General features: G+C 43.5%; 1 protein-coding gene across 1 annotated transcript; it reads right to left on the minus strand.

Moving 5' to 3' along the window:
• Positions 1–1186: 1186 nt before the first annotated feature.
• LOC130117012 (NACHT, LRR and PYD domains-containing protein 3-like) lies at positions 1187–26447 on the minus strand. Its single transcript, XM_056285145.1, has 10 exons — positions 26359–26447; positions 26130–26246; positions 22165–22243; positions 21770–21977; positions 19384–21187; positions 17880–18050; positions 14780–14953; positions 12150–12323; positions 7962–8008; positions 1187–1720 (listed from the first exon to the last, which is right to left on the minus strand). Exons 1-10 carry the CDS (start codon positions 26445–26447, stop codon positions 1194–1196), a joined length of 3390 nt encoding a protein of 1129 aa, XP_056141120.1. The 3' UTR covers positions 1187–1193.
• Between the last annotated feature and the right edge of the window lie 1402 nt (positions 26448–27849).

The raw sequence follows: 27849 nt of genomic DNA on the forward strand, positions 1-27849 counted from the left end.
CTTCAAGACATCAATTCTTGGATGGCTGCAAACTTTCTTCCGCTCAATGACAATAAAACTGAAGTTGTTTTATTTAGACCACAGCATTTGACCAACATTATTTCTCTTCATCTTGGCTCATTGGCCCCCCTCTGTTAAATTACATGTTAAAAAAAATCTTGGGAGTCATATTAGATTCGGGATTAAAGTTTGACAAACAAATCAATCAGGTAGTAAAATTCAGCTTCACGCAGCTCCGCTCCATCTCCAAACTCTGATCAATTCTCTGTAGTTCTGACTCGGAGAAAGTCATCCATGCCTTCATATCCTCCCGTCTTGATTACTGCAACTTGTTATATTTTGATATCATTCAGTCTTGTTTATCCTGTCTCCAACTAGGTCAGAATGCATTATCAAGAGTTTTAACAAGGTCAAAAAAGAGGGAGTACACGACTCCCATTCTTGGATCCCTACACTGACTGCCTGTTACCTACAGGATTGTTTTTAAAATCCCGATGTTTGTCTACATAGTGTTAATGATCTCAACCCCCTCTTACATTACAGAACTCCTGTCCCCTGAGAACTGAGATCGTCTGACCAAAGACTTCTGTCTGCCCTAAGATTCAGGACTAATTTTTATGGGGATAGGGCCTTCTCTATCGCTGCCCCAAAACTATGTGTTTCTCTTTCTCTCACCATCCAATTCGTCCCTACTATTGAGTTTCAAAAGTTATCTTAAAACACACTATTACTTGTTAGCTTTTAACTGTGCCTAACTCCACCAGCTCAGGTATTTCTCCTTTAGTCTCTGTAGGCCTGTGTTGTGATTATGGACCGTGTTCATGTATCTTTACTATTATAATAATCATTATTACTATCATTCTGATTTTTCTTCTCTGATGTTTGTTTCTTTCTTTTCTTTGGTTTCCCTCTTTGTGTGCTGCAAAGCACTTTGGATCAACTGTCTTGTGTAAAGTGCTATATAAATAAAGCTGAGTTGAGTAATAACTTTGTTCTCCCTGGTTAAATAACTCATTGATTTCATTTTCCAAATAAAACAAATAGTTCTGTTCCAGTTACACCTGTCTATCTATCTGTGTGAGTGTGCGTACATGTGTGTGATCCTGTACAATGATCTATCATGTCAGCAGTTGTCTTTGGGCAGGAGTGCAAGTGTTTCTCCAGGACACAGGAGGTGTCTCTACCTCATCTACCTAACACAGACACACTGAGGAGTCAGATGACCAAAACCCAAGCCAAAACCCAATATAGAGAGGTTCAGTAAATGTGGAGGTGAAGGTGTGGAGGTGTGTCAGTGTGTCAGAGGAGACACTGTAGAAGGACAGAGTTCCAGCAGACCAGTCCAGGTACACTCCTACTCTGTCAGAGGAGGAGATACATATCTCTGTTTCTCTATTATTATGACAGACAGTGTATCCACCACTACGGCAATACAGATTCCAGGACTTCTCATTAAATCCAAGAACACAGTCATCACCTTCTCCTCTTCTTCTGATTCCTCTGTAAGTCACTCCTATATGAACCACCCCTTTCCACTTTACCTCCATGTAAGAGCGGTCAGTCAGACTCTCCCTGCATAGAACCTGTACCCAGAAGTCAAATCTGTCTGGATGATCAGGATATGACTGCTCCTCTCTTACCATCTTCACCTTCGTGTTGCCCTTAGACAGAAGGAGGTTTCTGTGTGCTGTGTTTGGGTCCAGTGTGAGCTCACAGGCATCTGATGGAGACAACAAGACACAATAAAGCAGCGGTTGTTGATCTAATATTCCTGTTCTGTTTAGTTTCTGGTGATTTATTCACAGACTGGACATCATTTATCAATATGTTCAAAATGTGTAAGTTTTCTCATATAATTTTATGAATTATACTGCTGCAGTATAATCAAATGTTCTGAGGTATGGCATTTCCATCGTACTCTTGTGCATATTATGATGAATACCAATCATTCATAAACTGGAAGCACGTTCATGTGACTTTATTTATCATGAATTAAAATAACTGTCCCTCCTCAGAAACACCATATAAGACACAGCAGAACAAACGCAAAAACGATTCTCTGTTGAGAGACAGCATCAAATGGGCAGGAAAAAAAAGAGTTTCTCAGAGACAAAGTTGTTAGTAGATGGAACATTAATGTGCATAAGTGTAATCTATGTTAGCGATTCCATAAGGAAAACCAGTCAGATTGAAAAGGGACTGCTTGATGCCTAGTTGGCTCTGTGCACTGTGCCCCATAAGCCACTGAAGGTCATTGCTGAAAGGGCTGGCTGTCCGCAGAGTGCTGTAGCGTAGCGCCAGTGTCGCCGAACACTACATCCTGCAGCTAGTCCAGTGTCCGCTGACCAGTAAGCCTGCAGGTCACCGTCACCCGCTTGATCCACAGCCATGTCAGCGTAGTAAAGACCCAGGTGTACGGCACCCGCCACAGCCTGGGAGAGACAGTCAGCAACGAAGTTGTGTTTCCCGGCCACATGCTGGACATCTGTGGTGAACTCAAGAGATCTCCAAGAGCTGGCATTGCTGGCGCCCAGTCTTCGGCGGTTCAACCTTGGACATGGCTGACGCTAGCAGCTTGTGGTCCACATACGCGGTGAAACGGCGGCCCTCCAGCAGGAACCTGAAGTACTGGATGGCGAGGAACAGCCCCAGGAGCTCCCAGTCGAAAGTACTGTACTTCCTTTCATTGTCACGTAGCTTGGAACTGAAGAAGGCAAGCGGCTGCCAGCCCCGCCCACCCACTGCTCATATACCGCTCCTACAGCGTACTCAGATGTGTCGGTCGTGAGGGCAACCAGGGCAGTGGGCGATGGGTGTGCCAACAAGGTGGCATTAGCCAGCGCAGCCTTAGCACCCTCAAAAGCCTTTGTCCGTCTCTGGGGACCAGTCTACCGCACCTTTGGGGTTCCTACTCCACAGGGTCTCGTATAGGGGCCGCATAATGTCAGCTGCGTGGGGAATGAACCCATTGTAAAAGTTCACCATCCCCAGGAATTCCTGCAGGGACTTCACGGTCCTGGGGCACGGAACGTTGGCCACAGCATCCACCTTGGTGGGGGAGTGGGACCGCTCCTTCCTTGGTGATTTGGTGTCTGAGGAAGTCTGTGGCTGACCGGCTGAATTGGCACTTGGCTGGGTTGATGTTGAGCCTGTGTTCACTGAGCCGCTTGAACAGCCACCAAGGTGGACTAGGTGCTGCACCGCGGATGTGCTGGTTACGAGGATGTCGTCCAAGTACACGAACAAGAACCGTATGTCCTGCAGCACAGAGTCCATCAGCCGCTGGAATGTCTGCGCCGCTCTCTGGAGGCCGAAGGGCATCCGCAGGAACTCAAAGAGTCCGAACAGCGTGATGACTGCGGTCTTCTGCACATCCTCAGGGTGGACTGGCACCTGGTGGTAGCCCTGCACCAAGTCCACCTTGAAGAAAATGGTAGTCCCCGCCAAGTGGGTAGAGAAATCTTGAATATGCGGGACAGGGTAGTGGTTGGGGTTCATGGTGCTATTAAGGTGGCGGTAATCGCCGAATGGGCGCCAATCGCCTTCAGCCTTCGTTATCATGTGCAGGGGGGACGCCCACAGGCTGTCAGAGCGGCGCACAATGCCGAGGCATTCCATAGCAGCAAATTCCTCTCTGACGATGGCGAGCTTGGCCAGGTCGGGGCGCCGTGCATGTGTGTAGACCAGGGGGCTGGTGGTGGTGATGTAGTGCTCCACCCCGTGCTTGGCCACCGCTGACAAGAAAACAGGTGCGGTGAGGGCTGGAAACTCGGCGAGGAGGCGTTGATATTCATCCCTGACAGCAAGCATGTTGGACAGCCCGGTCGTCCCCGCTCCTCCCAGTGTACACAGGTATGAACAGAAAGAAACAGCATCGAGCGGCAGTTCATTACATCCACCAGCAGCCCACAGGTGCACAGGAAATCTGCGCCCAAGTGGGGCAGCGACATCTTTGCCATGATGAAGTCCCAGCCAATACATCGCCCGCCAAAACACATCTTCACATACCTAGTGCCATAGGTACGTATGGGCGTGCCATTAGCAGCGTCCATGTGGGGGCCTACTCTGCCCCCCCCCCAAAAGAAGGAATGATGAGACAACGACACAGTTTCTCTTTTAAGACCCTTGCCGGGTTGTTTTATTCCTCCCATTTAATTAAATACAGGACACACCGGCACGTAGCATGTTAACCAACTACCAGCTAACCGTTTTACCCACAAAAAAACCTCCAAAAACCCACATCCCTCGGAACCCTCTTGCGAGGTCCATCTAACCTCAACTCTTAAAGGGCCCACAAAACATTAAGGTGAACATCTTAAGTTCTTATGTGCAGCCACCACAGGAACCAATTTCGTCATCCATTAACAAAACAAAAAGGTTGGTAAAACGCTTGCATTGGGTGAATAATGCAATTGCAAAAAAAAAAAAAAAACCAAAGTACCCAACCATTCAATTATGACAATTATATATATAGCGTTTTTTTCCTGGTAGACATTGGTAGACAAGAATATCAGTTATTCCGTCTCATGGAAAATCCTTGCAAAGAGTAGAGCATATTCAGTTAGGGGTAAAAGATGTAACCCGTGCTTGGCAGAAAAGTATTTTATTATTTGCAGACCTGATATGTCCACCTTGAATAATAGAAACGAATTGGCCACCAGTTGTAGACACCGAAAAAAAATATCTCCTTTGTACATATAAGTAAAACATCTTTATTATCCCCCCATTAGATAATGTACATATGACTATTAAGTTTTTTTAATATGCTATTTTAAATATGTTTTTTTTAATATGCTATTTTAAAAATGGGTTTTTTAAAATATGTTTAACTACCTGTCCTCCCAACTGTGCCCCAATACCACCCCAATAAATAATTCACATAAGTTACCTTGTTATATTTTAAATATTTTTAATGTACGCCATTTCAACAGTGCCCTGGTCCCTAAATGCTTTTCAAAACAAACCCCAGTCCCATTGGTTGTAATGTTTTCTACCCCTCCATTGGTTGCTGTGCATCATAAGTACCTACCCCATTGGCTGTTATAATTTGAATGGATCCCCATCTGATTGGTCGCTGTCCAACTGAAATTAGGGGCGTGACGCTGGGCAACGTAACTGTATGATTCTTTGTGAAAAAAACATTAGCAGCTGATGAGTGCGAGACGCACGAAACAGGCCTGTACTGCTATGCATTAAAATCTTTTTTCCTGCATCCATAAGATAAATTTTAACCTAACATCGTTTTTACATTTATTAGATTTAAGTGGACCGCTAGATTTTGGTATTGTTAAAGTCACACTCAACAACTCAACATATTGTGTTGAGCCGGCGGTAGAAGAATGGAGAGATAGAGATCTCTTATTCGCAAATCTCATGTCCCATACACCGCACAACTCTGAGAGTGCTGTTAAATTTTTAACACCCTGTCAGAACCGGACGGAAATGACAGGGAAGGAGAGGCAGGAGGCAAAGAGGCATTTTAGAATGGCAGCTCCTGTGTCCAATACACCGCACGACCTCAGGAGTGCACCTTTATTCTGCCCCTCTCCAATAGCTGCCGAACAGTGGCTTCCCGAAACAAGGTCATTATTGAAAACACCAGTCTTGAGTCATGGTCCTACAGTCAGTCAGTATAATGGTCGTCTACCCATTCCGAGTTGAACCCTCAAACAAACAACAATAATCACAACATGAACACATCATCCGAACACATAAATTACAACAAATCAACCCGAACATTAACAGTGCCATGAGCCCCCGCACTCCCTCAGCGCAGAGCCGTCGACAGTCACAGCGACTGCCTCCCCCCGGTCGCTACATAGCCTCCACCTGAGGAGTCAGTTATCCCCGACGACCCCATCACCCAAGACATAGTCCCTCAAATGTCCAGGGGGCCGTTGCTGGTGAACAGGCCGCCCAAAGCACTGTGTGCCATAGGCCCTCTTCCGCCGCACTCCAGAGCCAGCCCGAGCCCGGCGGGTGCAGCAGTCGCAGCAGTGCATGTGCAGCTCAACGTCGCATTGACATCCAGGCCAGCAGAATCGTCCCCAGAGGCAGTGGAGGGTCTTGGTGTTCCCGTAGTGCCCTGCCCCCAACCGAGCCATTGACCATCTGGGGACGGAGCACACGGGGCACCAATAACTGCAAGAGGCCACTCCCTCGTCCGGGAGCTTGCCATCTTCGGTACACCAACCTGTCGTGGAGCTCAAAGTTGCCCCACTGTGAGTGGTAGGCCCACAACTCGGGTCCCAGCACTGACACCTACATCCACTCAGGGTGCCACCCGGTCTTCAGCCAGCCCTTCACCAGTGCAAGGGCTACATCTGCCTCCTGCTGCTGCATGGACAACGGGAACAACCTCTCTTTCACTGCTGGCGGTTTGGACAGCTGCCACCGTCAGCGTCATCTGGCCCCACTCCTCTTGCCGCTGGCAGCAGCGGCACTCCAATGCCCCACCGGGGCTCTGAGCCTGCTGAACAACATTTGCTCGGTGACTGGCTCGCCGGCCTCCAGGGGGCGATCGATGGTGGCGGGAAGCTGCGCTCCGGCACTGGTCCTTCTGGCCTCCAGGGGGCGATCAACAGTGGTGGGACGATACTCGCCAGCGCGCTTCCTGGCCTCCAGGGGGCGGTGGACAGTGGCGGGAAGCTGCTCTCCAGCACTGGTCCTTCTGGCTTCCAGGGGGCGATCGGCGGCGGCAGGCAGTGTGCATTCCCCAGCGCTTGCCTTCAGGGGGTGGTTGAGCCGCAGTGCACTGGACTGGAGCCAACAGGTCTGGCTGGAAAACCTCCAGTTTCTGGTGGGCTCCATCTTTTGCTATTTCAGGTTTTCCAAGCACCAAAGGGTCTGCTCGATGTCCTGCTCCAGTCTCTGGATCTCCCTCTCAATTCTTTCGCTCAATCCCACTTCTGACACCAATGTGGTGAGCTGGCGTGGAAGAATGGAGAGATAGAGATCTCTTATTTGCAACTCCCGTGCCCCATTTTGTATGTATTTGGGCAGCTGCTGCTCACTAGGGGGGCGATCGGCGGCGGCAGGCAGCATGTGTTCCCCAGCGCGGATCCTTTGGGCCTCCAGCGGGCGATCGGCAAAAGCAAGCAGCGTTTAATATTGTCTTGATATAGTTTTATTCGAAGTCTTAATATAGGTTTATTCATAGTCTTAATATAGTTATAATATACTTTTAATATTGTCTTAATATAGTTTTATTCAAAGTCTTAATATAGTCTTAATATATTCTTAATATCCTTTTAACCGCAGGGCTCTGGTGAATCAGAATCAACTCAAAAGTAATTCGTCATTCTCAGGGGGAAAGAAAAAAAAATAAAAAATTTGTCCTGTCCCTGAAAACACGCTCTTTTCAAATCCTCTATAACACAACCTTGGCCAATTTAATATTTGGACTTCACTGTATTTTGTCCCTTTAAATCTTCTTTTCAATAATTAAATATTACACACAGGAGCACTCATAAGAAGCCTTTCCAGTAGTCTATTAATCATTATAAACATTTTACCTCCCTTAACTATTGTTTGCAAACATTTTTTCTCAAGTCTTTTGTTCATCTTTCTTAATATTTCTATATTAGAGGACAAAAACTGTTCAAATAAGACTATTTAATCATCATCTTAATGAATAAAAGTGAAAGTTTCTGCATACAAGTAGAACTGTGGCGTTTACACACATCTTGTGTGTGTTCTCAGGTTTTCATGCGTCAGATGTCTGAAACGTCAATATGAAGGAATCACACAAACATTAGTTTTTAAGTTCCTCGATAAATGAGACCTAATGACTGTTAAATTTCTCACCAGTTTGAAGATGACACATCATGTCAACCATTATCTTCATTCCCAGTAGGATTTGAAGGAATGGATGTCACACACTGCTGTGTAGAAGGACTTTCCATCTAAACAGTTGAATGTGATCTGCTTTGTTTTCATGAATAAGCTAAACACACACTTACACTTCCTTAGACCCAGTTTCAACCTGCACACTTCACCATGGTCCAGCCTGGGGGTGGAGGAGAATCACAGTCACACCAGCACATTCTCCATTTAATAAACTTCCATCCAATATCAGTCCTATCCACCTACGTGAAGTTGGCACCCCATGTATTCAGAACATGAATAAAAATATTCTCATTCATTTGTGAAGTGTTTGTGCTGATTTGAGCCACAAAAACTAATGTTTGTGCTGTTATGTTTTTGAGATATTAAACATTATATTTCATAGGCTGTGACGTCACCTGCACCCCAATATTGTCCAAATCGTTCAAAACTGGTCTCGTTGATTTATGCTCGCTTTGTGCCCGTTTGTGCCATTAAAAGAAAAATTTCTGCTCTTTTTAGTATTTTAGTCATAAAAAATTTTGCTAAAGGTATGACATCACCCCTGCACCCCATTGTCATCCAAATTGTCCCAAACCGGTTCGTTCGTTTGTGTCCATTTGTGCCGTTGAAAAAAACAACATTTATGCTTTTAGTTCTTCACATGGCTATATGCCTAGAACAATACTTTTTAAACATGTTACTTCATTTTGCACCTAATTGTTCAAATAGTTGAAACCTATCTCGTTGTTTGTGCTGTGTCAATGCCGTTTCTGGAGACTTGTAATTTATTAGACATCACTATCCACCTCTCTCAGCCAGGACTCAGGAATAGCAACATGTATCAAATCACTGAATGTTTTGGTGTTGCATTTTGGGTATCAGGAAGCCGTTTTGTCAACCTACGTGAAGTTGGCACCCCATGTAATCAGAACATGAATAAAAATATTATCATTCATTTGTGCAGCGTTTGTGCTTATTTGTGCCACAAAAACTATTGCTTGGGCTGTGATGTTTTTTGAGATATTAAGCATTATATTTTATAGGCTGTGATGTCACCCTGCACCCCATTATTGTCCAAATTGTTCAAAACTGATGTTGTTCGTTTGCGCTCGATTTGTGCCCATTTTTGCAATTAGATGTAATCTCTGAAGAAATATGAAGGTTTTTTTTCCGGCTGACCACAATTAACCTAATCCACTTAAATTATTCAATAATCATTTGAAATGGTATATTGTTTTTTCATGTCATGTTTATTTGAAGAGATAACAACAAATATACCATTTCCTCAGGGAAACAAAAAACTGAGGGTTAGTAATGTGGTAACTTCACAGCAACAGCGGTAAAAAAAAAAACATATAGAAAAATAGTGGCAAAATTGTCCCCAATAAATGGCTTCACAAAAAAATAATGCAATGCCCTTGTTTTTGGACCATTCAACGTGTTCAGCCGGAAAAAAAATATAGCCTATTCAAAACTAGTTACAAAAGCTTCCTGTTGTATAAATCAGATTAAGATTAGGGTTTTTATCCTTCCTTTATGAAAAACACAGCGTGGGGTTGTATTTTTGTTTTTTCAGAGGCTGTTGTGACCTGACAAGAAAGATCATCATATTTCTCCCAGATCAAGGAGAATCTTCTACAGTAGGCCACAGAGCGACCAAGGGCATCCCTCAATGACCCTGATATAAATGCAACAATTACTCATAGTGTGAATTATTCTTTGTTTGGTTGCAAGTTGACTGGAAATTCAGACAACAACAATAACTTAGTTTTATATAGCACCTTTCAAGGAACCCAAGGACACATTACACTTGATAGGAACAAAAGAGAAAAAAAAGATAATAGATAATTAGTGTCCACACCTATTTCTATCCACAACAGTTGTCCAGTAGTGCAGCTGAGTGTGACTGAGTCATGGCAGAGCAATTTCAATGATGAAGGGTCCCGTTTCAAGCTATCTGGGACCTCATCAGGTAACTTCAATGGCTTCAAACATATGGATGGATTGAGCAGTAGTCTATCTTCCAGTGCAGCTTGTAGCTGACCCCTTCCTCCTGCTTATAAAATGTTAACATTGATAGGGAGGAGAGGGATGTCGCTTGAATGTCCTATGCTTCGGCAACAGTGTGGGCAGGAGCACTGACTCTTACTTGTCACACTAGCAACTTGCGTCATAGTGATGATGTGAGCTATGTTACATTCTGCATTCACTTGATTGACACCTGACTTCAGCTGTACAGATTCAAATGTATCAGACAGTATTTTTGCCCTCAGTGCATAAACATCACTTTGCACTCCCTTCGTGACAATGGTTTACACCAGGTGGAACATTTCAATCATTTTCTCTTCTTTGTTGACATAATTGCAAAATGCCTGACTGTCACAGAATGCACAACAGACTGTCACAGAATACACAAAGAAGGGTTTTGCTGACTTTAAAAGGCTGTTAGGCCATGTAGTTGCCATTTCTTAGAAGACAAACTTTGGTTTGTTTTCTTTTCAAGTTTGGATCTACATGTGACCACTCAGGGAAAGAATTAAGGTCGGAAGAACTCCTCTTTTTAGATGCAAGAGCAAGGCCTCTCCAGTTTTCAACAAATTCATCCCTTGGTAGATTGCTCTCTCCTGCCATTGTAGGTTCATCTTCTGATATTGCAAGGACCTGATGCTGCTTCCCATGACTTGATGTGGATTCCTCCACCTTTAACACTAGAACGACCAAGACGGTCATTATGACCGTTTTGGATTTTCAAAGTGTAATAACTTTGTGGGGAAAAGATACAGACCTGCTGCTCCCTGAATTCTACTAAAATTGCATATATTTGCATTTAAAATGAGTTTTAGATCAATTGCACAAAAAAAAGTTTTGATAATATCTACCTAAAACGACCATGAGCGGTCATCATGACCGCTTGTAATTTTAGTGTGATCGTGCACGTCATGTCACTATTTATGACGTGTTTTAGTCGCATCATTTTCTTCGCGAAGTTCATTGTTCTGTCCTATAAAAAAAAAAAACTAGCATTCTCCAGTGCAGAGAAATAGTCTAAACTTGATTTTCGATTATTGCCAACATGTCTGGGTACAGACGCCATTTCAGACGCACCATGGCTACCACCAATGCGTTGCAGTATTTACAGGCGTTGGACAGCGGCCATTTTAAATTGTTTTAAAGATAGTATTAAAGGGTGTTAAAATGTTAATTTTGGTGTCAGTTAGTTTCTTGACAGACAAACTAACATATGTAATGCATTAATATCTCAACTGGGTATTTATCTTGACAGAATATAGAGTTTAAAAACCATGGCGGTCAAAAAATTTTTTACCGGCACAAACGAACAACACCAATTTGGGACAATTCGGAGGTTAATGGGGTGCAGGGTGACGTCATTCTTTGGCAAAATTGTTTATATCTAAAATACTAAAAGAGCACAAATGTTTATTTTAATGGCACAAATGGGCACAAACAAATGAAACCAGATTTGAATGATTTGGACGATAATGGGGTGCAGGGTGATGTCACAGCCTATTAAATACAATGGTTAATATCTCAAAAAAATATTACAGCACAAACACTAGTTTTTATGGTAGAAACCAAAATGATTTGGACGATAATGGGGTGCAAGGTGACATCACAGCCTATCAAATATAATGTCCGGGCAGTGTAGCGGTCTATTCCGTTGCCTACCAAAACGGGGATCACCGGTTCGAATCCCCGTGCTGCCTCAAGCTTGGTCGGGTGTCCCTACAGACACAATTGGCCGTGTCTACGGGTGGGAAGCCAGATGTGGGTGTGTGTCCTGGTCGCTGCGGTAGCGCCTCCTCTAGTCAGTTGGGGCACCTGTTCAGGGGGAAGGGTGGACTGGGGGGAATAGCGTGATCCTCCCACGCGCTACGTCCCCCTGGTGAAACTCCTTACTGTCAGGTTAAAAGAAGCGGCTGGTGACTCCACATGTATTGGAAGAGACATGTGGTAGTCTGCAGCCCTCCCTGGATTGGCAGAGGGGGTGGAGCAGCAACTGGGATGGCTCAGAAGAGTGGGGTAACTGGCCAAGTACATTTGGGGGGAAAAAAGGGGGAAAATGCCTAATATCTCAAAAAACATTACAGCACAAACAATAGTTTTTGCAACATAAATCAGCACAAATGCTGCACAAATGAATGATAATATTTTTATTCATGTTCTGATTACATGGGGTGCCAACTTCACGGAGGTGTCCTATCCACTGTTAAAAATGAATCAATCTGATCCACCTTCAGAGTAGGATGGAGAAAATCCTTGTAGAAGATATGATGAGTGGGTGTCATCAAGCCTGCCCATACCTGAGCGTGTCCAGTCTCCAGTGTGGATCCTCCAGTCCTGCAGAGAGCAGCTTCCCTCCTGAGTCTCCTGGGTGGTTGTAGCTCAGGTCCAGCTCTCTCAGATGGGAGGGGTTGGAGCTCAGAGCTGAGACTAGAGACGAACAACCTTCCTCTGTGACCAGACAGCCCGACAGTCTGAACACACCCACGCACACACACACACGCACACACACACACATATACACATATACACACACACACACACACACCGCAGAGATTCCTTTTAGCTGCTGATGTGTATGAGTGTTTAAAAAGAGCCCTGGGCCCTGTCTCATGAAGCATGTTCAACATAATCAGGGTTCCTGAATAAGTTTCAGCTTCACTAAACCAAACAAACTTGATCTCAGTTAACCGATATCACGACGGTGGTCAACAACTTTCTCTGTTGAGACGGGTTACATAATCAGACTATGATTAATCTCAGTGTGCATACACATAGTAGGACTGGGTATTGGCAAGGACCTCACAATACAATGTGTATCGCAATATGATTGTTTCACGATACACTGCGATACGATACATATTACAATACTACATTGCAAAACATAATTTACTGAAAATGTAAAAGTACAGCTGAAAATACAACTTGCTGTATACCACCTGTGTAGTCTAATATTTACATCACATATTTTGATATCTCAGCAGACATATTGAGTCACAACTATTTAACTAAAAATTTCCATTCCAAATTATTAGAATGGCATTTGCATTGCACAGGGCACATTGTGTCCCTGAACACATTGAACTGAAATGTAGATGCCATATCATATGAAAAGAAAGTGTGCATATTAAGTATTCTTGTTGTTTCACAGAACACACTGAACTCAACTGTTATGTGGATGTCATAACATCAGAAAATAAAGTGCATATTAAGTATTCTTATTGTGTCACTGAACACACAGAACTGAAATGTAGATGCCAGTGTAGAACTGAACTAAGATGGCTGCCATGAGGCTTGCCCCAACACCTGCTCTGCTGCTGTGTCTTGTACTTTTGTCTATGGTTTATGCCAGAAAAGTATCTTTCCTTCCTTTTCCTTTCCTTTCCTTTCGTATCCCGTAACCTCTCGAGAGGTCGTTGGGGCACCGCTGTTGAATTGAAAAGTATCATGTCTATGGAAATACAAATGTGAGCAGCCACTGTACATTAGGAGGACTACATTTAGTGATCTGGGACTATCTGCCAACATTTCCACCAACATTCCAGATACACTGGTTGTAAACAACACCAGCTCACCACCCTGGGGAAATACACCTACCACAGGGAGATGGAGAACGGGGTGCTCTCCGGGTTCAAACCTCTTTTTTTTTTTCAAGTGAACCTCTTTGATACCAGGTATATGTTAATGAGAGCTTATACTTTACAGCTATGAAGTGAGTACATATGTATGGTTATATTGACCACTGGCAGGTTTGAAGGAAATTCTGTTATTAATGGAGCCAACACACAGTCACAAAGTCCCACAGAGAGGTATCAAACCAAACAGTGTACAAGAATCACATTCCTCTATAGATCATGTAATTAATACACATCATATAGATTGTCATTAATACAATGTCATGGGGTATTTTTTCTTATGGAGGGAGTACAGTGATGAAGAGACACTGTGTCCTCAGAGAGCTGCAGAGGTAAATGCATCCTTTCCCATTTGTCATAGTAGAGATGTGAGTGTGGGCACATTGTGGTGCCTCCTTCACTCCTACAGAATGCCTGTTATAGGAAGTTTAACTCGCTCTTCGGCCCCTGAATCTGTGGCATCTACCTCCACTTTTAAAAGACAGGCAAAAACATTAAAACATTAACCTCTACACAGGGTTACCACCACACTTTCATGTGTTTATACAAACATTTTATATTTAAGGGGTGTTTGAAATGCTATAATATAATCTTAACCAGTGCATTATTTTGTCAGGCACAAACACAGCTAGACTGCAAACTGGAAAAAATATATAAATTATAAATATATAGTCATATATAGTTTATATATAGTTTATATATAGTTTATATATATATATATATATATATATATATATATATATATATATATATATATAGGCCTTGCTATGCCAATTAGACAATTCATGTTTTTCTCTGAAAAACCCCTGTAATGATAATAATAATAATAATTATTATTATTATCATTATTATTATTATAAATAATAACAATTATCTAATAATAATCTATTTGATAGTAAGGCACTATCATTCAAATAGACTTCTACCTCATTCTAACCCTAGGCCCAAGGAATGGGCCCGGCCCGGTTAATATGTTATATTATGGCATGAAGTTAAAGGAAATTTGTATAATAATAATAATCATTACATTTATATAGCACTTTTCTAGACACCAAAAGCACTTCAAATTGAATAATTCATAAAGCATTGACATTACTTCTTTGCTGTTGTATGTACTCATGGAAAGCAGTTGACAGAGACTAAAAAAGGAGACTCAGAGCTTGATAATACAACAGGGCAGTAAAACCTCTAAGCGGAGAAAATGCCACCCAGGCTAGGATGTACTGAGTGCCATTAAAGTGGATGTAAATGAGAATTGAAGTGGTCCTGCGTTGAAGAGGTTTAGGAATACTGACCTGAGAGTTTCCAGTCTACATTGTTGACTTGCCAGTCCAAAGGAGAGCGGCTTCACTCCTGAATCCTGCAGATCATTGTTACTTAGGTCCAGCTCTCTCACACTAGAGGATTTGGAACGAAGAACCGAGGACACAACTTCACAGCTTCTCTCTGACAGATTACATGAACTCAACCTGAATGGAGACAGACACAGACACAGACACATGCACAGACACACACACACAAATCAGCCAAAACATTAAAACCAACTGCCTAATATGGTGTAGGCCCCCCTTGTGCCACCAAAGGAGCTCTGACCAGTCAAGACATGGACTCCACAAGACTGCTAAAGGTGTCCTATGGTATCTGACATCAAGGATTTAGCAACAGATCCTTTTAAGTTCTGTAAGTTGCAAGGAGGGACTTGCATGGATCGGACTTGTTTATCCAGCACATCATCCCACAGATGCTTGATCGAATTGAGATCTGGGGAATTTGGAGGCCAAGGCAACACCTTGAACTCTTTCTCATGCTCCTCAAACCATTCCTGAACAATTTTTGCAGTATGGCAGGGCGCATTATCCTGCTGAAAGAAGCCACTGCCATCTAGGAATACTGTTGCCATGAAGGGGTGTACTTGGTCTGCAACAATGTTTAGGTAGGTGGTACGTGTCAAGGTAACTTCCACATGAATGCCAGGACTCAAGGTTTCCCAGCAAAACATTGCCCAGAGTATCACACTGCCTCTGCCGGCTTGCCTTCTTCCCATAGTGCATCCTGGTGCCATCGCTTCCCCAGGTAAATGATACACACACACCTGGCCATCCGCATGATGTCAAAGAAAATGTGATTCAACAGACCAGGCCACCTTCTTCCATTGCTCCATGGTCCAGTTCTGACACTCACATCCAAATTGTAGGTGTTTTCAGCAGTGGACAGGGGTTATCATGGGCACTCTGACTGGTCTGCGGCTCCGCAGCCCCATACGCGGCAAGCTGTGATGCACTGTGTGTTGTGACACCTGTCTATCATAGTCAACATGAGCTTTTTCAGCAATTTGAGCTACAGTAGCTCTTCTGTGACATCTGACCAGACGAGCTAGTTTTTGCTCTCCACGTGCATCAATGAGCCTTGGGTGCACATGACCCTGTTGCCGGTTCACCGGTTGTCCTTCTTTGGACCACCCCCCCCCCCTTTTCTCCCCAATTGTACTTGGTCAATTACCACACTCTTCCGAGCCATCCGGGTCACTGTTCCACCTCCTCTGCTGAGCCAGGGAGGGCTGCAGACTACCACATGCCTCCTCCGAAACATGTGGAGTCGCCAGCTGTTTCTTTTCACCTGACAGTGAGGAGTTTCACCAGGGGGACGTAGCACGTGGGAGGATCATGCTATTCCTCCCAGTCCCCCCCCAAACAGGCACCCCGACCAACCAAAGGAGGCGCTAGTGCAGCGACCAGGACACATACCCACATCCAGCTTCCCACCCACAGACATGGCCAGTTGTGTCTGTAGGGATGCCCGACTAAGTCAGAGGTAACATGGGGATTCGAGCCAGTGATCCCCGTGTTGGTAGGCAATGGAATAGACCGCCCCACCACCCAGACGCCTCCTTGGACCACTTTTAGGTACTGTAATGTAGGTACTGTAATGAAATAATCAATGTTACTGTAATGAAATAATCAATGTTATTCACTTACCTGTCACTTACCTGTCAGTGTATATTATTCTGTCATATTTTAATGGCTTTAATACTTCTGATTATCAACCTGTCTCAATCCTTCGAACAGTTTGGATAATAGCAGTTTATGATAGCACTCATCTAAACACAGAGATTGCAAACAGTTACTACTATAAGAGTATTATGATTGCAGTACCACTTTACATTACAGCTCAGTAATACCATGGTAATTACCCTGGTATTGCCCTGTTATTACCGAGCTGTAATATAAAGTGGTACCATGATTGATTGCTGCCACTTTTATTACTCGTCCCACTACAACTGTGAATACCACTACTACTACTGCAACTGTTACTGCTACTGCTACTACCACTACTACTACTACCACCACCAAAATGAGTCAGGACCTTATTTGAAGAGTCACCTGGAACTGCAGTGTCCTTTCTCACTATATAGGAGCATTGTTACTGCCAGCTCTAGAAGACAGGCTATCCCCTACTGGCTACTACTACTATTACTGCTGCTGCTGCTACAGTTACAACTACTATGATTTGCTGCTACTGCAGCTATTAATATTTCTACTAATATGAACATTTTTGGTATTATGTTTTGTTCTGGCGGCATGGTGGCACAGTGGTTAGCAGTCGCCTCACAGCAGGAAGGTTCTGGGTTCGAGCCCCAGAGTAGTCCAACCTTGGGGGTCGTCCTCTTTGTGGAGTTTGCATATTCTCCCCGTGTCTGCATGGGTTTCCTCTGGGAGCTCCAGTTTCCTCCCACAGTCCAAAGACATATAGGTCAGGTGAATCAGCCATACTAAATTGCCCCTAGGTATGAATGTGTGGGTGTGGGTGTGTGTGTGTGTATGTCAGCCCTGTGTGACGGCCTGGAGCCTGTCCAGGGTGTCTCCCCGCCTGCCGCCCAATGACTGCTGGGATAGGCTGCAGCATCCCTGAGACCCTGAGAGCAGGATAAGTGGTTCGGATAATGGATGGATGTTTTGTTCTTGTAAAAATACTTCAACAACTATTTGAACAACTACCACTGGCTTATAATTCCTCCAATCAGAAAAAATGCCACCCAGGTTGGGCTGTATTGACTGCCATTTAAGTGGATTTAAGTGAGAATTGAAGTGGTCCTGTGTTGAAGAGATTTAGGAATACTGACCAGAGAGTTTCAAGTCTACATTGTGGACTCCCCAGTCCAGCAGAGAGCACCCTCACTCCTGAATCCTGAAGATCATTGTTACTCAGGTCCAGCACTCTCACACTAGAGGAGTTGGAGCTGAGAACTGAGGACAAAACTTCACAGCTTCTCTCTGACAGATTACAGGAACTCAACCTGAATGGAGACACACACAAACACACAAATATATTATTTTATCATATTCTAATGGCAAGTGTGGAAGTGATCCTGTGTTGAAGAGGTTTAGGAATGCTAACCTGAGAGTTTCAAGTCTACATTGTGGACTCCCCAGTCCAGCAGAGAGCAGCTTCATTCCTGAATCCTGCAGATCATTGTTACTCAGGTCCAGCTCTCTCAAACTAGAGTTGGATCTGAGAACTGAGGAAACAACTTCACAGCTTCTCTCTGACAGATTACAAGAACTCAATCTGAATGAAGACACACTAACACACACAAATGTTATTCGATCATATTCTAATGGCTCTAATACTTTTGATTTCACAACCTGTTTTCATCATCAGTACAGTTTGGATAATGGCACTTTATGATAGCACTCATCTAAATGGAGATTACAAAATGGGTACTACAACAAAACTATGATTGCTGCCACTTTTATTACTCGTCCTACGACAACTGCAAATACTGCTAGTACTACAGCAAAGATTATTCCTACAACTACTACTATGACTACTGATTTTACTACTGCTACTTGTACAATGACTACTGTGACTAGCACACTGTACTGTTACTTCTTTGTGGACGCTTTCTATGAAGTTGAAGTACAGAGATAAAAAGAAGGTAATGATAAAAAAGAAAACAGACATAAAATTAAAATATCTGGTCAAGCAGATGTTCTAAGTAGGTAGATGTCTGTCTCATCTGGATTTGTGACCCTGCCCCCTCTTGGACACAAACCCAATTCTTTTTCAGAGGGAGTCAAACCTCAGAATATCCATCATGGTGGGCCATGAATCCACTCACTCATTTCATATACAGTACCAGTCAAAAGTTTGGACACACCTGACTGGATGCATGTTTCTCCAGATCTTGAATTCATTGCCTATTTCTGAATTTATTTCCAAAAATGTTTTGATAAAAAAATAGACATTTTGAAATGCCCCCCCACCCCAAACAAGTTGTTTCACTTAGTACTAAAGTGAAAATTTAGTAAAAATAAAGAAAAACCCTACTATGAGTAGGTGTTACCAAACTTTTGACTACTGTATGAGATCATATAACCAGTTTGAGTCCAGTACAAATTACCTCTGAATGAAATATTGTGGGATTCTAGAAAAGACTCCCATTACTTTGTAATAATACGGCAAACACTGCTACTACTACCACTACTACTTTCGGCTGCTCCTGTTAGGGGTTGCCACAGTGGATCATCCGTTTCCATCTCTTCCTGTCCTCTGCATCTCCCTCTAACTACTACTGCTACTACTGATTTTTCCTGCTGTTGCTACTTCCACTGCTGCTAGTACTAGTACAATGACTACTGCTACCTACTATGACTATTACAACTACTGTTAGTACTGCTACTACTTTATGTGTGCTTTATATGAAGTAAAAGTATCGAGATGAAAAGGACATAGACACACCAAATGAAAATGTCAGGCCAAGCAGATGTTCTCAGTACTAATACTTTTGATTTTACAATCCTGTTTTCATCATAACCACACTTTGAATAATCTGTGTAATGAAACACAAAATAACATCTGATAGATTTAGTCATTTAAAAAGCCTAATTCGTACACTTACAGAGCTGTATTGGAGGCTTTGACCACTGGCAGAAGCCTCAGAAGACCCTCCTCTGAGGCAGAGTATTTCTTCAGGTCAAAGACATCCAGCTCCTTTTCTGAAGACAATAAGATGAACACCAGAGCTGACCACTGAGCAGGAGAGAGCTGGTCTGTGGAGAGTCTGCCTGATGTCAGGTACTGATGGATCTCTTCCATTAGAGAATTATCATTCAGTTCATTCAGACAGTGAAACAGATTGATGCTTCTCTCTGGAGAGAGATCCCCCCTGATCTTCTCCTGGATGTACAAGACTGTTTTCTGATTGGTCTGTGATTTAATTCCTGTCTTTCCCAGCAGGCCTTGTAGGAGATTCTGATTGGTTTCCAGTGACAGGCCCAGGAGGAAGCGCAGGAACAAGTCAAGGTGTCCGTTTGGACTCTGTAAGGCCTTGTCCACTGCTCTCTGGTAGAGGTCTGATTCTGCAGGTTTGTCTCTAAATGATTTAGACCTGCAGCAGGTTAACTGTGTTTCTGACAGCAGATTGAGTCTAGAGTTGATGAATGAGAGAAAGACATAAAGAGCAGCCAGAAACTCCTGAATGCTCAGATGAACAAAGCAGAAGACCTTGTCCTGGTACAGCCCACGCTCTTCTTTAAAAATCTGTGTGAACACTCCTGAGTACACGGAGGCTGCTCTGATATCAATGCCGCACTCTGTCAAGTCTGCTTCATAGAAGATCAGGTTGCCTTTCTCCAGCTGCTTAAAGGCCAGTTTTCCCAGAGACATAATCATCTCCCATCTCTCCGTATTCCAGTCTAGCTCTGTCTCAGATTTCCCATGATACTTCACATACCCCTGTATGGACTGAACCACCAGGAAGTGGATGTACATATCAGTTAGGGTCTTGGGCATCTCTCCTCGCTCATTTGTTTTCAACACATGATCCAGAACTGTAGCGGTGATCCAACAGAAGACTGGGATGTGACACATGATGTGGAGGCTTCGTGATCTCTTGATGTGTGAGATGATTCTTCTGGCCTGCTCCTCATCTCTGAATCTCTTCCTGAAGTACTCCTCCTTCTGTGGATCAGTGAACCCTCGCACCTCTGTCACCATGTCAACCCACTCAGGAGGGACCTGATTGGCTGCTGCAGGCCGTGTGGTTATCCAGAGATGAGCAGAGGGAAGCAGTTTCCCCTTGATGAGGTTTGTCAGCAGCACATCCACTGAAGTGGACTCTGTGACATCAGTCCAGATCTCATTGTTCTGGAAGTCCAGAGGAAGTCGACATTCATCCAGACCATCAAAGATGAACACAACTTGGAACTCATCAAAGCTGCAGATTCCTGCTTCTTTGGTTTCAATAAAGAAGTGATGAAGAAGTCCTACCAAGCTGAACTTTTTGTCTTTCAGCACATTCAGCTCTCTGAAAGTGAATGGAAATGTGAAGTGTATATTGTAGTTGGTTTTGTCTTCAGCCCAGTCCAAAGTGAACTTCTGTGTTAAGACTGTTTTACCGATCCCAGCCACTCCCTTTGTCATCAATGTTCTGATTGGTTTATCTTGTCCAGGTAAGGGTTTAAAGATGTCTGCACATTTGATTGGTGTTTCTGGTCTCGCTGGTTTCCTGGAGGCTGTTTCAATCTGTCTGACCTCATGTTCATTATTGACCTCTCCACTCCCTCCCTCTGTAATATAGAGCTCTGTGTAGATCTGATTCAGAAGCGTTGACTCCCCTGGTTTAGCGACGCCCTCAAACAAACACTGAAACTTCTCCTTCAGCACTACTTTAAGTTTACTCCGGCACACGGTAGCAAGGGTTTCTGAATAAACAAATAAACCAGGAAATCAATGAGTGGATGTTACTGTAAATGTGAGAAACAGAAACTTTACCAAACTCCATCATATCAATTCAGCTCATCACTGGCGGATAGACAAGCAAGTCTGATTTAAGACAAACAATGAAAACGTGTATATAATTTATATAAAGGGTAGATTTATCCAAGTTCATTTCCACAAACATGTTCATCAATAATAAGTCATTTCTACTGTAACAATATTTTGATGGTCGTTGTTCCACCTCATGTAGTAACCATGTATTAGTTAGGAGCTCTTTGCCGGGATTATAGGGACAATGATGATGTCTTAAAGTGGTTCTCTCTAGTACTATTGTTGTGATGTGAACCAATGTCATCAGCATTTTACACCCAAATTAATCAATTAATAGTTTCACCAGATTATCCATTAGATTTATTTTCATTTACAATCCAAATGGAAACTGTCTGAACTTCCTTTAATAAATCTACATTTTCAGCAGGGTTTGAAAATAATTCCACCTCCCATTTTGCCTCTATTGACCCTTTACACGATGCTGAGGCTTAAATAAAGAATAAAGATTATCTTACTCCTCTCCAGAGAGTCAGCCAGCTCCTCCTGCTTCATACTCCTCAGGAAGTGCAGCGTGATCTTCAGAAGTGCCTCTATGGCACTCCTCTTTTGCTCCTCCTCCTCCTCCCTCTGTCTCTCTAAGCACTCTGGGAAATCTGGACTCAGAACCTTCTGGAACCTCTTCAGCTCCTTCTTCACAAAAGTGACAACATTCTCCTCAAGCAGCTGGAAATGAATCAGTATATGAATTAAAATTGCATGTTAAACTCATGGCACAAAACATCAAACCCATCTGTCATTGCTTAAAAGCCTCTAGTGTTAAGAGTGGAACATTGATACCATTATGATCAGAATGGTTGTTTTTCATTTCATTTGTAGGTGAAGTAAAAGGTGTTGATGTACATTTACACACCATAAATATGGAGTCCAGGTCTGTTTGATGCCCCTTCACAGACTGACCACTGGGAACCTCTGACCTCTCCTGGTGATCTCTGTGGAGAACACGACATGTTAGGTCTCGAGATATCAGCACACACACACACACACACACACACACACACACACACACACACACGCACACGCACATGCACACACAGACACACATATGAGGTTAAAGGTGTTGTGTCCTGATGGATCCAGGTAGAAACACAAGATGAATACCACTTTAAATACTGATCTTATTATTAGACGGGATGTTTTGAGAGAAGAAACAAAATCAATAGAAGGTTCAGACCAATTCTGTGTCTCATGACTGGTTACCTCTGTCTGCAGAGTCTGATAACAACCAAACCATCTGTTAATATTGGCTGTTTAATTCTGACCTCTGTTCAATAGAGTTGTGTCCATTTTTGAAATAAATAGGTGGTCCCATAGACTGGTCACTCTTCATGGACACACAGCTGGGTACAGGGGAGTCTGGTCTCTCCTGATGGATCCTGCTAGAGCCAGAGGAAGACTCTTTAATAAGTCTTGTTTGAAGATGTATTAAGTAAGTATGGGTCAGGATAGTCAAAGGTTTTTTTATCTTGTAGAATTTCTATGGAGTAACCTTGAAAATGTTTATTATTATTATTATTAGATTTTACCTAATTCCAATGCATTACTGTTTTCAGCATGAAATTAATGTATTTCCATTGTCAGATGCTGTTCTAGTAATGGCCATTCCATGTCTTTGTGCACCGTTAGCCACAGTTCTTTTACTGGTCAGTTTCATGGTTCATGTGATAGAAACATGATAAACACGTTAATTAATGCTGAATGTTCATGAAGAGCAAATGTGCATGCCAGCAACCCATAGCTGTGTAAGTTACATTAGAGTCCTGGGGATTCTATAGTTCTGCTGGGGGACTTCAACGCTCACGTGGGCAACAACGGAGAAACCTGGAGGGGCGTGATTGGGAGGAATGGCCTCCCCAGTTGGAACCCGAGCGATGCCTTGTTATTGGACTTCTGTGCGAGTCATGGATTGGCCATAACAAACACCATATTCAAACATAAGGAAGTTCATAAGTGTACTTGGTACCAGAACACCTTAGGCCGAAGATCAATGACAGACTTTGTGGTCGTATCATTAGATCTACAGCCGTATGCTTTGGACACTCGGATGAAGAGAGGAGCAGAGCTGTGAACTGATCACCACCTGGTGCTGCATTGGATCAGATAGTGGGGAAGGCAACGGACAGACCTGGCAAACCCAAACGTGTAGTGAGGGTGAACTGGGACCGTCTGGCGGAGGCCCCTGTCCATTAGGTCTTCAACTCCCACCTCCAGAAGAAATTCTCATGTATCCTGAGGGAGGCTGGGGACATAGCCATAAGGTCATTGGTGCCTGTCGAGGTGGCAACCTAAGAACCCTGGTGGACACTGGCGGCGAGGGAAGCTGTCAGGCTGAAAAAGGAGGCCTTTCTGGCTTGGTTGGCCCAGGGTCTCCTGAGGCAGCAGATAAGTACAGAGAGGCCAGAAGGGCAGTGGCTTCGGCATTCGTGGAAGCAACACTCGGGTGTGGGAGGAGTTCAGGGAGGCTATGGAGGAGGACTTTCAGTTGGCCCCTAGGAAGTTCTCACCAAGACACTGAGAGGGCCTTACACTTACTGAGACAGGGGTGTTTCTGGGTCGGGATGCATGAGGATGTGGAGCTGTGGATCAAAAAATGTTAGTGCTGTTTTCTCGCTAAAATGCCACATCCAAAAATGTACCCTCCTAAGATAATTCCTGGCATTGAGTGTCATGGTCTGTGATCAGGGCTCTCCCATCCCCTGATTGGTGCTTTAATCCACCTGCCCCCATGTTCCTTTGACCCGGATTGCTCGGCTTCACTCAACCTCCCCTGTCTCCAACTGGCTGGCCGTTTCCTGCGCACCTGCGCTCAATCTCCGTAATTGACCTCCCCTGGGTATATATGTCCCTTGGTTGCTCTGGTGCTTTGTTGGGTCGTCTCACACTCTCACTGAGACACCCAGTGAGACTCAGAGACTTTTGGTTGCCAGAGTGCCTCGTCTGTTGTGAGCTTTCCCCGTGTCCATTCCTGCTGTTTGTACCTGCTGTTTTGTAAGTTTTGTCACGTCCTGTTGTTAGTCCTCCCCACTATCTGTACCTGCTGTTTTTGTTCCCTGTAATAAAAGAGTTGTCGGAACCGGTTTGCCTCCACCGTCTGCACTTGGGTCCTCTTCCTGTTATCATCGTGACAGTACGACCCGACCAGTATGGACCCAGCAGATGGTTCAGCGTACCGGAGACAACGTAGGCCGAGGCCGGAGTCTGGGGTGAATGGCCTCTGGCGAGGGGTTGTTCAGCTGGCCCCATTCATCCTCTCCCTGAGCCCCTCTGTCCATCCTGCTGGGTCCTTTGGTTTTGGGATGTCTGGAATCCGTCCCTTGAGCGGGGGGTCCTGTAATGGTCTGTGGTCATGGCTCTCCCATCCCGATTGGTGCTTTAATCCACCTGCGCCCGTGTTCCTGTTACCCAGATTGCTCAGCTTCACTCAACCTCCCTGATTGGCCTCCCCTGGGTATATATGTCCCTTGGTTGCTCTGGCGCTTTGTTGGGTCGTCTCACACTCTCACTGAGACACCCAGTGAGACTCAGAGATTTTTGGTCGCCAGAGTGCCTCATCAGTTGTGAGCTTTCCCCGTGTCCATTCCTGCTGTTTTGTAAGTTTTGCCACGTCCTGTTGTTAGCCCTCCCTGCTATCTGTACCTGCTGTTTTTGTTCCCTGTAATAAGAGTTGTTGGAACTGGTTTGCCTCCACCGTCTGCACTCGGGTCCTCTTCCTGCTACCATCGTGACATTGAGGCCTTTAGAGGTTGTAGCTGTAGATTTCACAGTGCTTGAGCCAGCTACAGATGGCAGAGAAAATGTTCTTGTGATTTGAGATGTGTTCACACATGACCAAAAGGCAGACACCACAGCTAAGGTGCTGTTAAGGGAATGGTTCATGAAGCATGGCATGCCTGAACAATTGCATTCGGATCAGGGCCGACATTTTGAGAGTCTTTCTTTTGGAGTTTGCGGTGGAAATTTCCATTTTAGCAGCATAATCATGGCAGTCAGACATTTCCTTGCAGTGGGCTGAAACAGAGTTCTTATTTGTTATCATGGAGCAATTTTTTTTTTCCAGTATTTAAGTTTAAATACTCGAGTGCAAATAAAAGTTCCAAAAGGACCAAATAATGATAACTGGATGGTAAAATATATTGTAAAACTGGGACACACCGACAGAGCTTAAAGCCTAGACTGCGTCCGGTCCGCCATCTAGCTGAAAACCAACACAGGTGTTACTAATGACATTCATTAAGGCTCGAACAGAACCTCGATTAATGTCATTAGTAACACTTTAGTTTACCTACTATTTCATGTCAAAATAGCTGCTGTGAAAAAAGTCTATTGCAAATGCTCTTAGGTATCGGGAAAACACAGTTCTTCCCATAAAGAAGACAATGTAATATTGAAACAACGGCAAAAGTCATTTTCAAATATTTTGGATCACCCCACTGTTATGTTTAATAACTTGCGGATCGCAACCTCAGTTCGAACACTCCAACTTTATTGTGCCAGCGTATCACAACCGCTCTCTTTACTTCTTTTGAAACCTATTTTCGGCAGACTGTCAAAACTGCCGCGCTTACTGTGGCAACTACAGCCACCATTGGTGTGGCTCATACACAACACTCACCTTCACTAATTCACCCCATCAACACAATAAATATTGTCAATAATCATCATACTGTGATAAATGGGAACACACACCTGAAGATTACATCTTAGTTGGACATTGTTATTGGACACATGAAAAACACATTATTATCCCTCTAATGCAAGAGGGTAATAAGAACTTTGGTCTTAACTGATAGTCACTATAGATGTGACCATAGACCTCACCTCTGTTCAGTAGAGTGGTGTCCATCTTTGAATGTAATAGGTACTCCCATAGAGTGGTCACTCTTGATGGACAAACAGCTGGGTACAGGGGAGTCTGGTCTCTCCCGATGGACTGGGCTTCAACACAAAACAAACAGACCTTTGACGCTGACCGATGATGTAATTATGACATCACTGCTGAGCCCTGAGATGAAGAACAGTAATGGACAGTTAGCAAGCCTCATTTTACCTCTTAGCTTTGGTCTGGCTGTCATGTTCCCCAGACAGAATAGTTTTAGAGGTAGGACCTTCCTCCTCTCTCTCCTCGGACACATTCATAGCAGAGTGTAGAACTTCACAGAAACACACAAAACATGCTGTGTTAGTTAGTTGGACACATTCATTGTCGTGAGATTTTCATTAAAGGATCAGTTATTTTTAGGGTTGTCATCATTCATATAAGGAACATGTCAAATACACACTGACAGTATAAAATATTAGAACCACGTGCTGTTTACATCTACCAGACTGACCAGAAACATCGAGAAAGAAGGATCTGAAGCCTTGTGGACCATCGAGACATGGACTGTGTTAAAGGGAGTGGATCTCAGGGTTGGAAGGCAGTAGTGTTTTTTACACTCAGTAGATGAACAATAGATTAAATGTATTTCAGTCAAACGTATCCAAGCTGTCAGAGCAGTTCTGAGACTTTCTGCTTAACTCACCAACAGAATGAGGAGAGATAACACACAATAACTTGTTGGCTGCTGCTGGTTCTATCTGGATACCACTGTAAGGAAAACATATAAAACACTCTTGAAATGTTCATTTCAACACCAAAGTCAGACAGAAATGCTGAAAATCATGATAAATTAATTCCAATGAACATTCAGATCTGAGAGCGAAAACATTTTGAAAGATTTTACCACCATCATCTGTTACAACTCCACTATACAGTTATATAATACAAAGTAATAGGAGGCAGACAAGTCATCATACATTTAATATGATTCCTGGTGGGATTGTGACCTGGTGAACTCAGGTCCAGATCAAGTCAAACAGACCTATCTTCATCTGTAGAAGAAACACAGAGAGAAGATCCTTGTTATTCTCTTTGGTCTCTTTAGTCACATTCTCATAACTTTAGTATCAAAGTCTAGAAATGTCAGAATGACATCAAACCAGTCACCTCAGGTCAAGTCTGTGTCAGACAAACCAGGTGGTTTAGTTTATGTGTCTATTAGATAGAGGAAAAGATTCACATCTTGAACAGTGGACTGAGGAAAAGCCTCAAAACTCAGAAATGAAATAGAGGTAGAGAAACTCCTGTCAATTTAAAATTCAGTCGGTGAGGTACAATATAAATGGTTATGAAATTATGTCTAAAATGGCACAAAATCACAGCTACAGTAAAGAATATAATAAACAATAATCAATAAAGTCTATTACTGGGGGAAACTAGAGAAATAGTAAACTTTCATGTTTCTGTATGTACAGATTTGGTTTCCTGTCGTTTCATATATTGTTTTGTCTGATATATGAACATATTCAACATGTCTATGGAGCCTTAAAACGTCCAAATTGCTCCTTTATGTTTTAGAGGTCTACAGTGTTCTTCAACAGGCCTCGTCTCTGTTCCGTCTTCTCTTGATGACAAATCTCTTGAATCTGTCTCAGTCAAATCTCCCATTAAACAAACTGCCTCTTCTCTTAGACGTCTTTAATGTCATCACATAGACAC

The sequence above is a fragment of the Lampris incognitus genome, chromosome 8 (assembly GCF_029633865.1).
Source record: "Lampris incognitus isolate fLamInc1 chromosome 8, fLamInc1.hap2, whole genome shotgun sequence".
In the NCBI taxonomy this organism is placed as follows: Eukaryota; Metazoa; Chordata; class Actinopteri; order Lampriformes; family Lampridae; genus Lampris; species Lampris incognitus.

Coding starts and splice junctions, on each gene's coding strand:
- LOC130117012 (XM_056285145.1), bottom strand. CDS start 26,447: ATGAATGTGTCCGAGGAGAGAGAGGAGGAAGGTCCTACCTCTAAAACT. Junction 14,954..17,879: donor TGTAGACTTGAAACTCTCAG/GTTAGCATTCCT, acceptor GTCTCCATTCAG/GTTGAGTTCATGTAATCTGT. Junction 8,009..12,149: donor TGGAGACTGGACACGCTCAG/GTATGGGCAGGC, acceptor CTCCACCCCCAG/GCTGGACCATGGTGAAGTGT.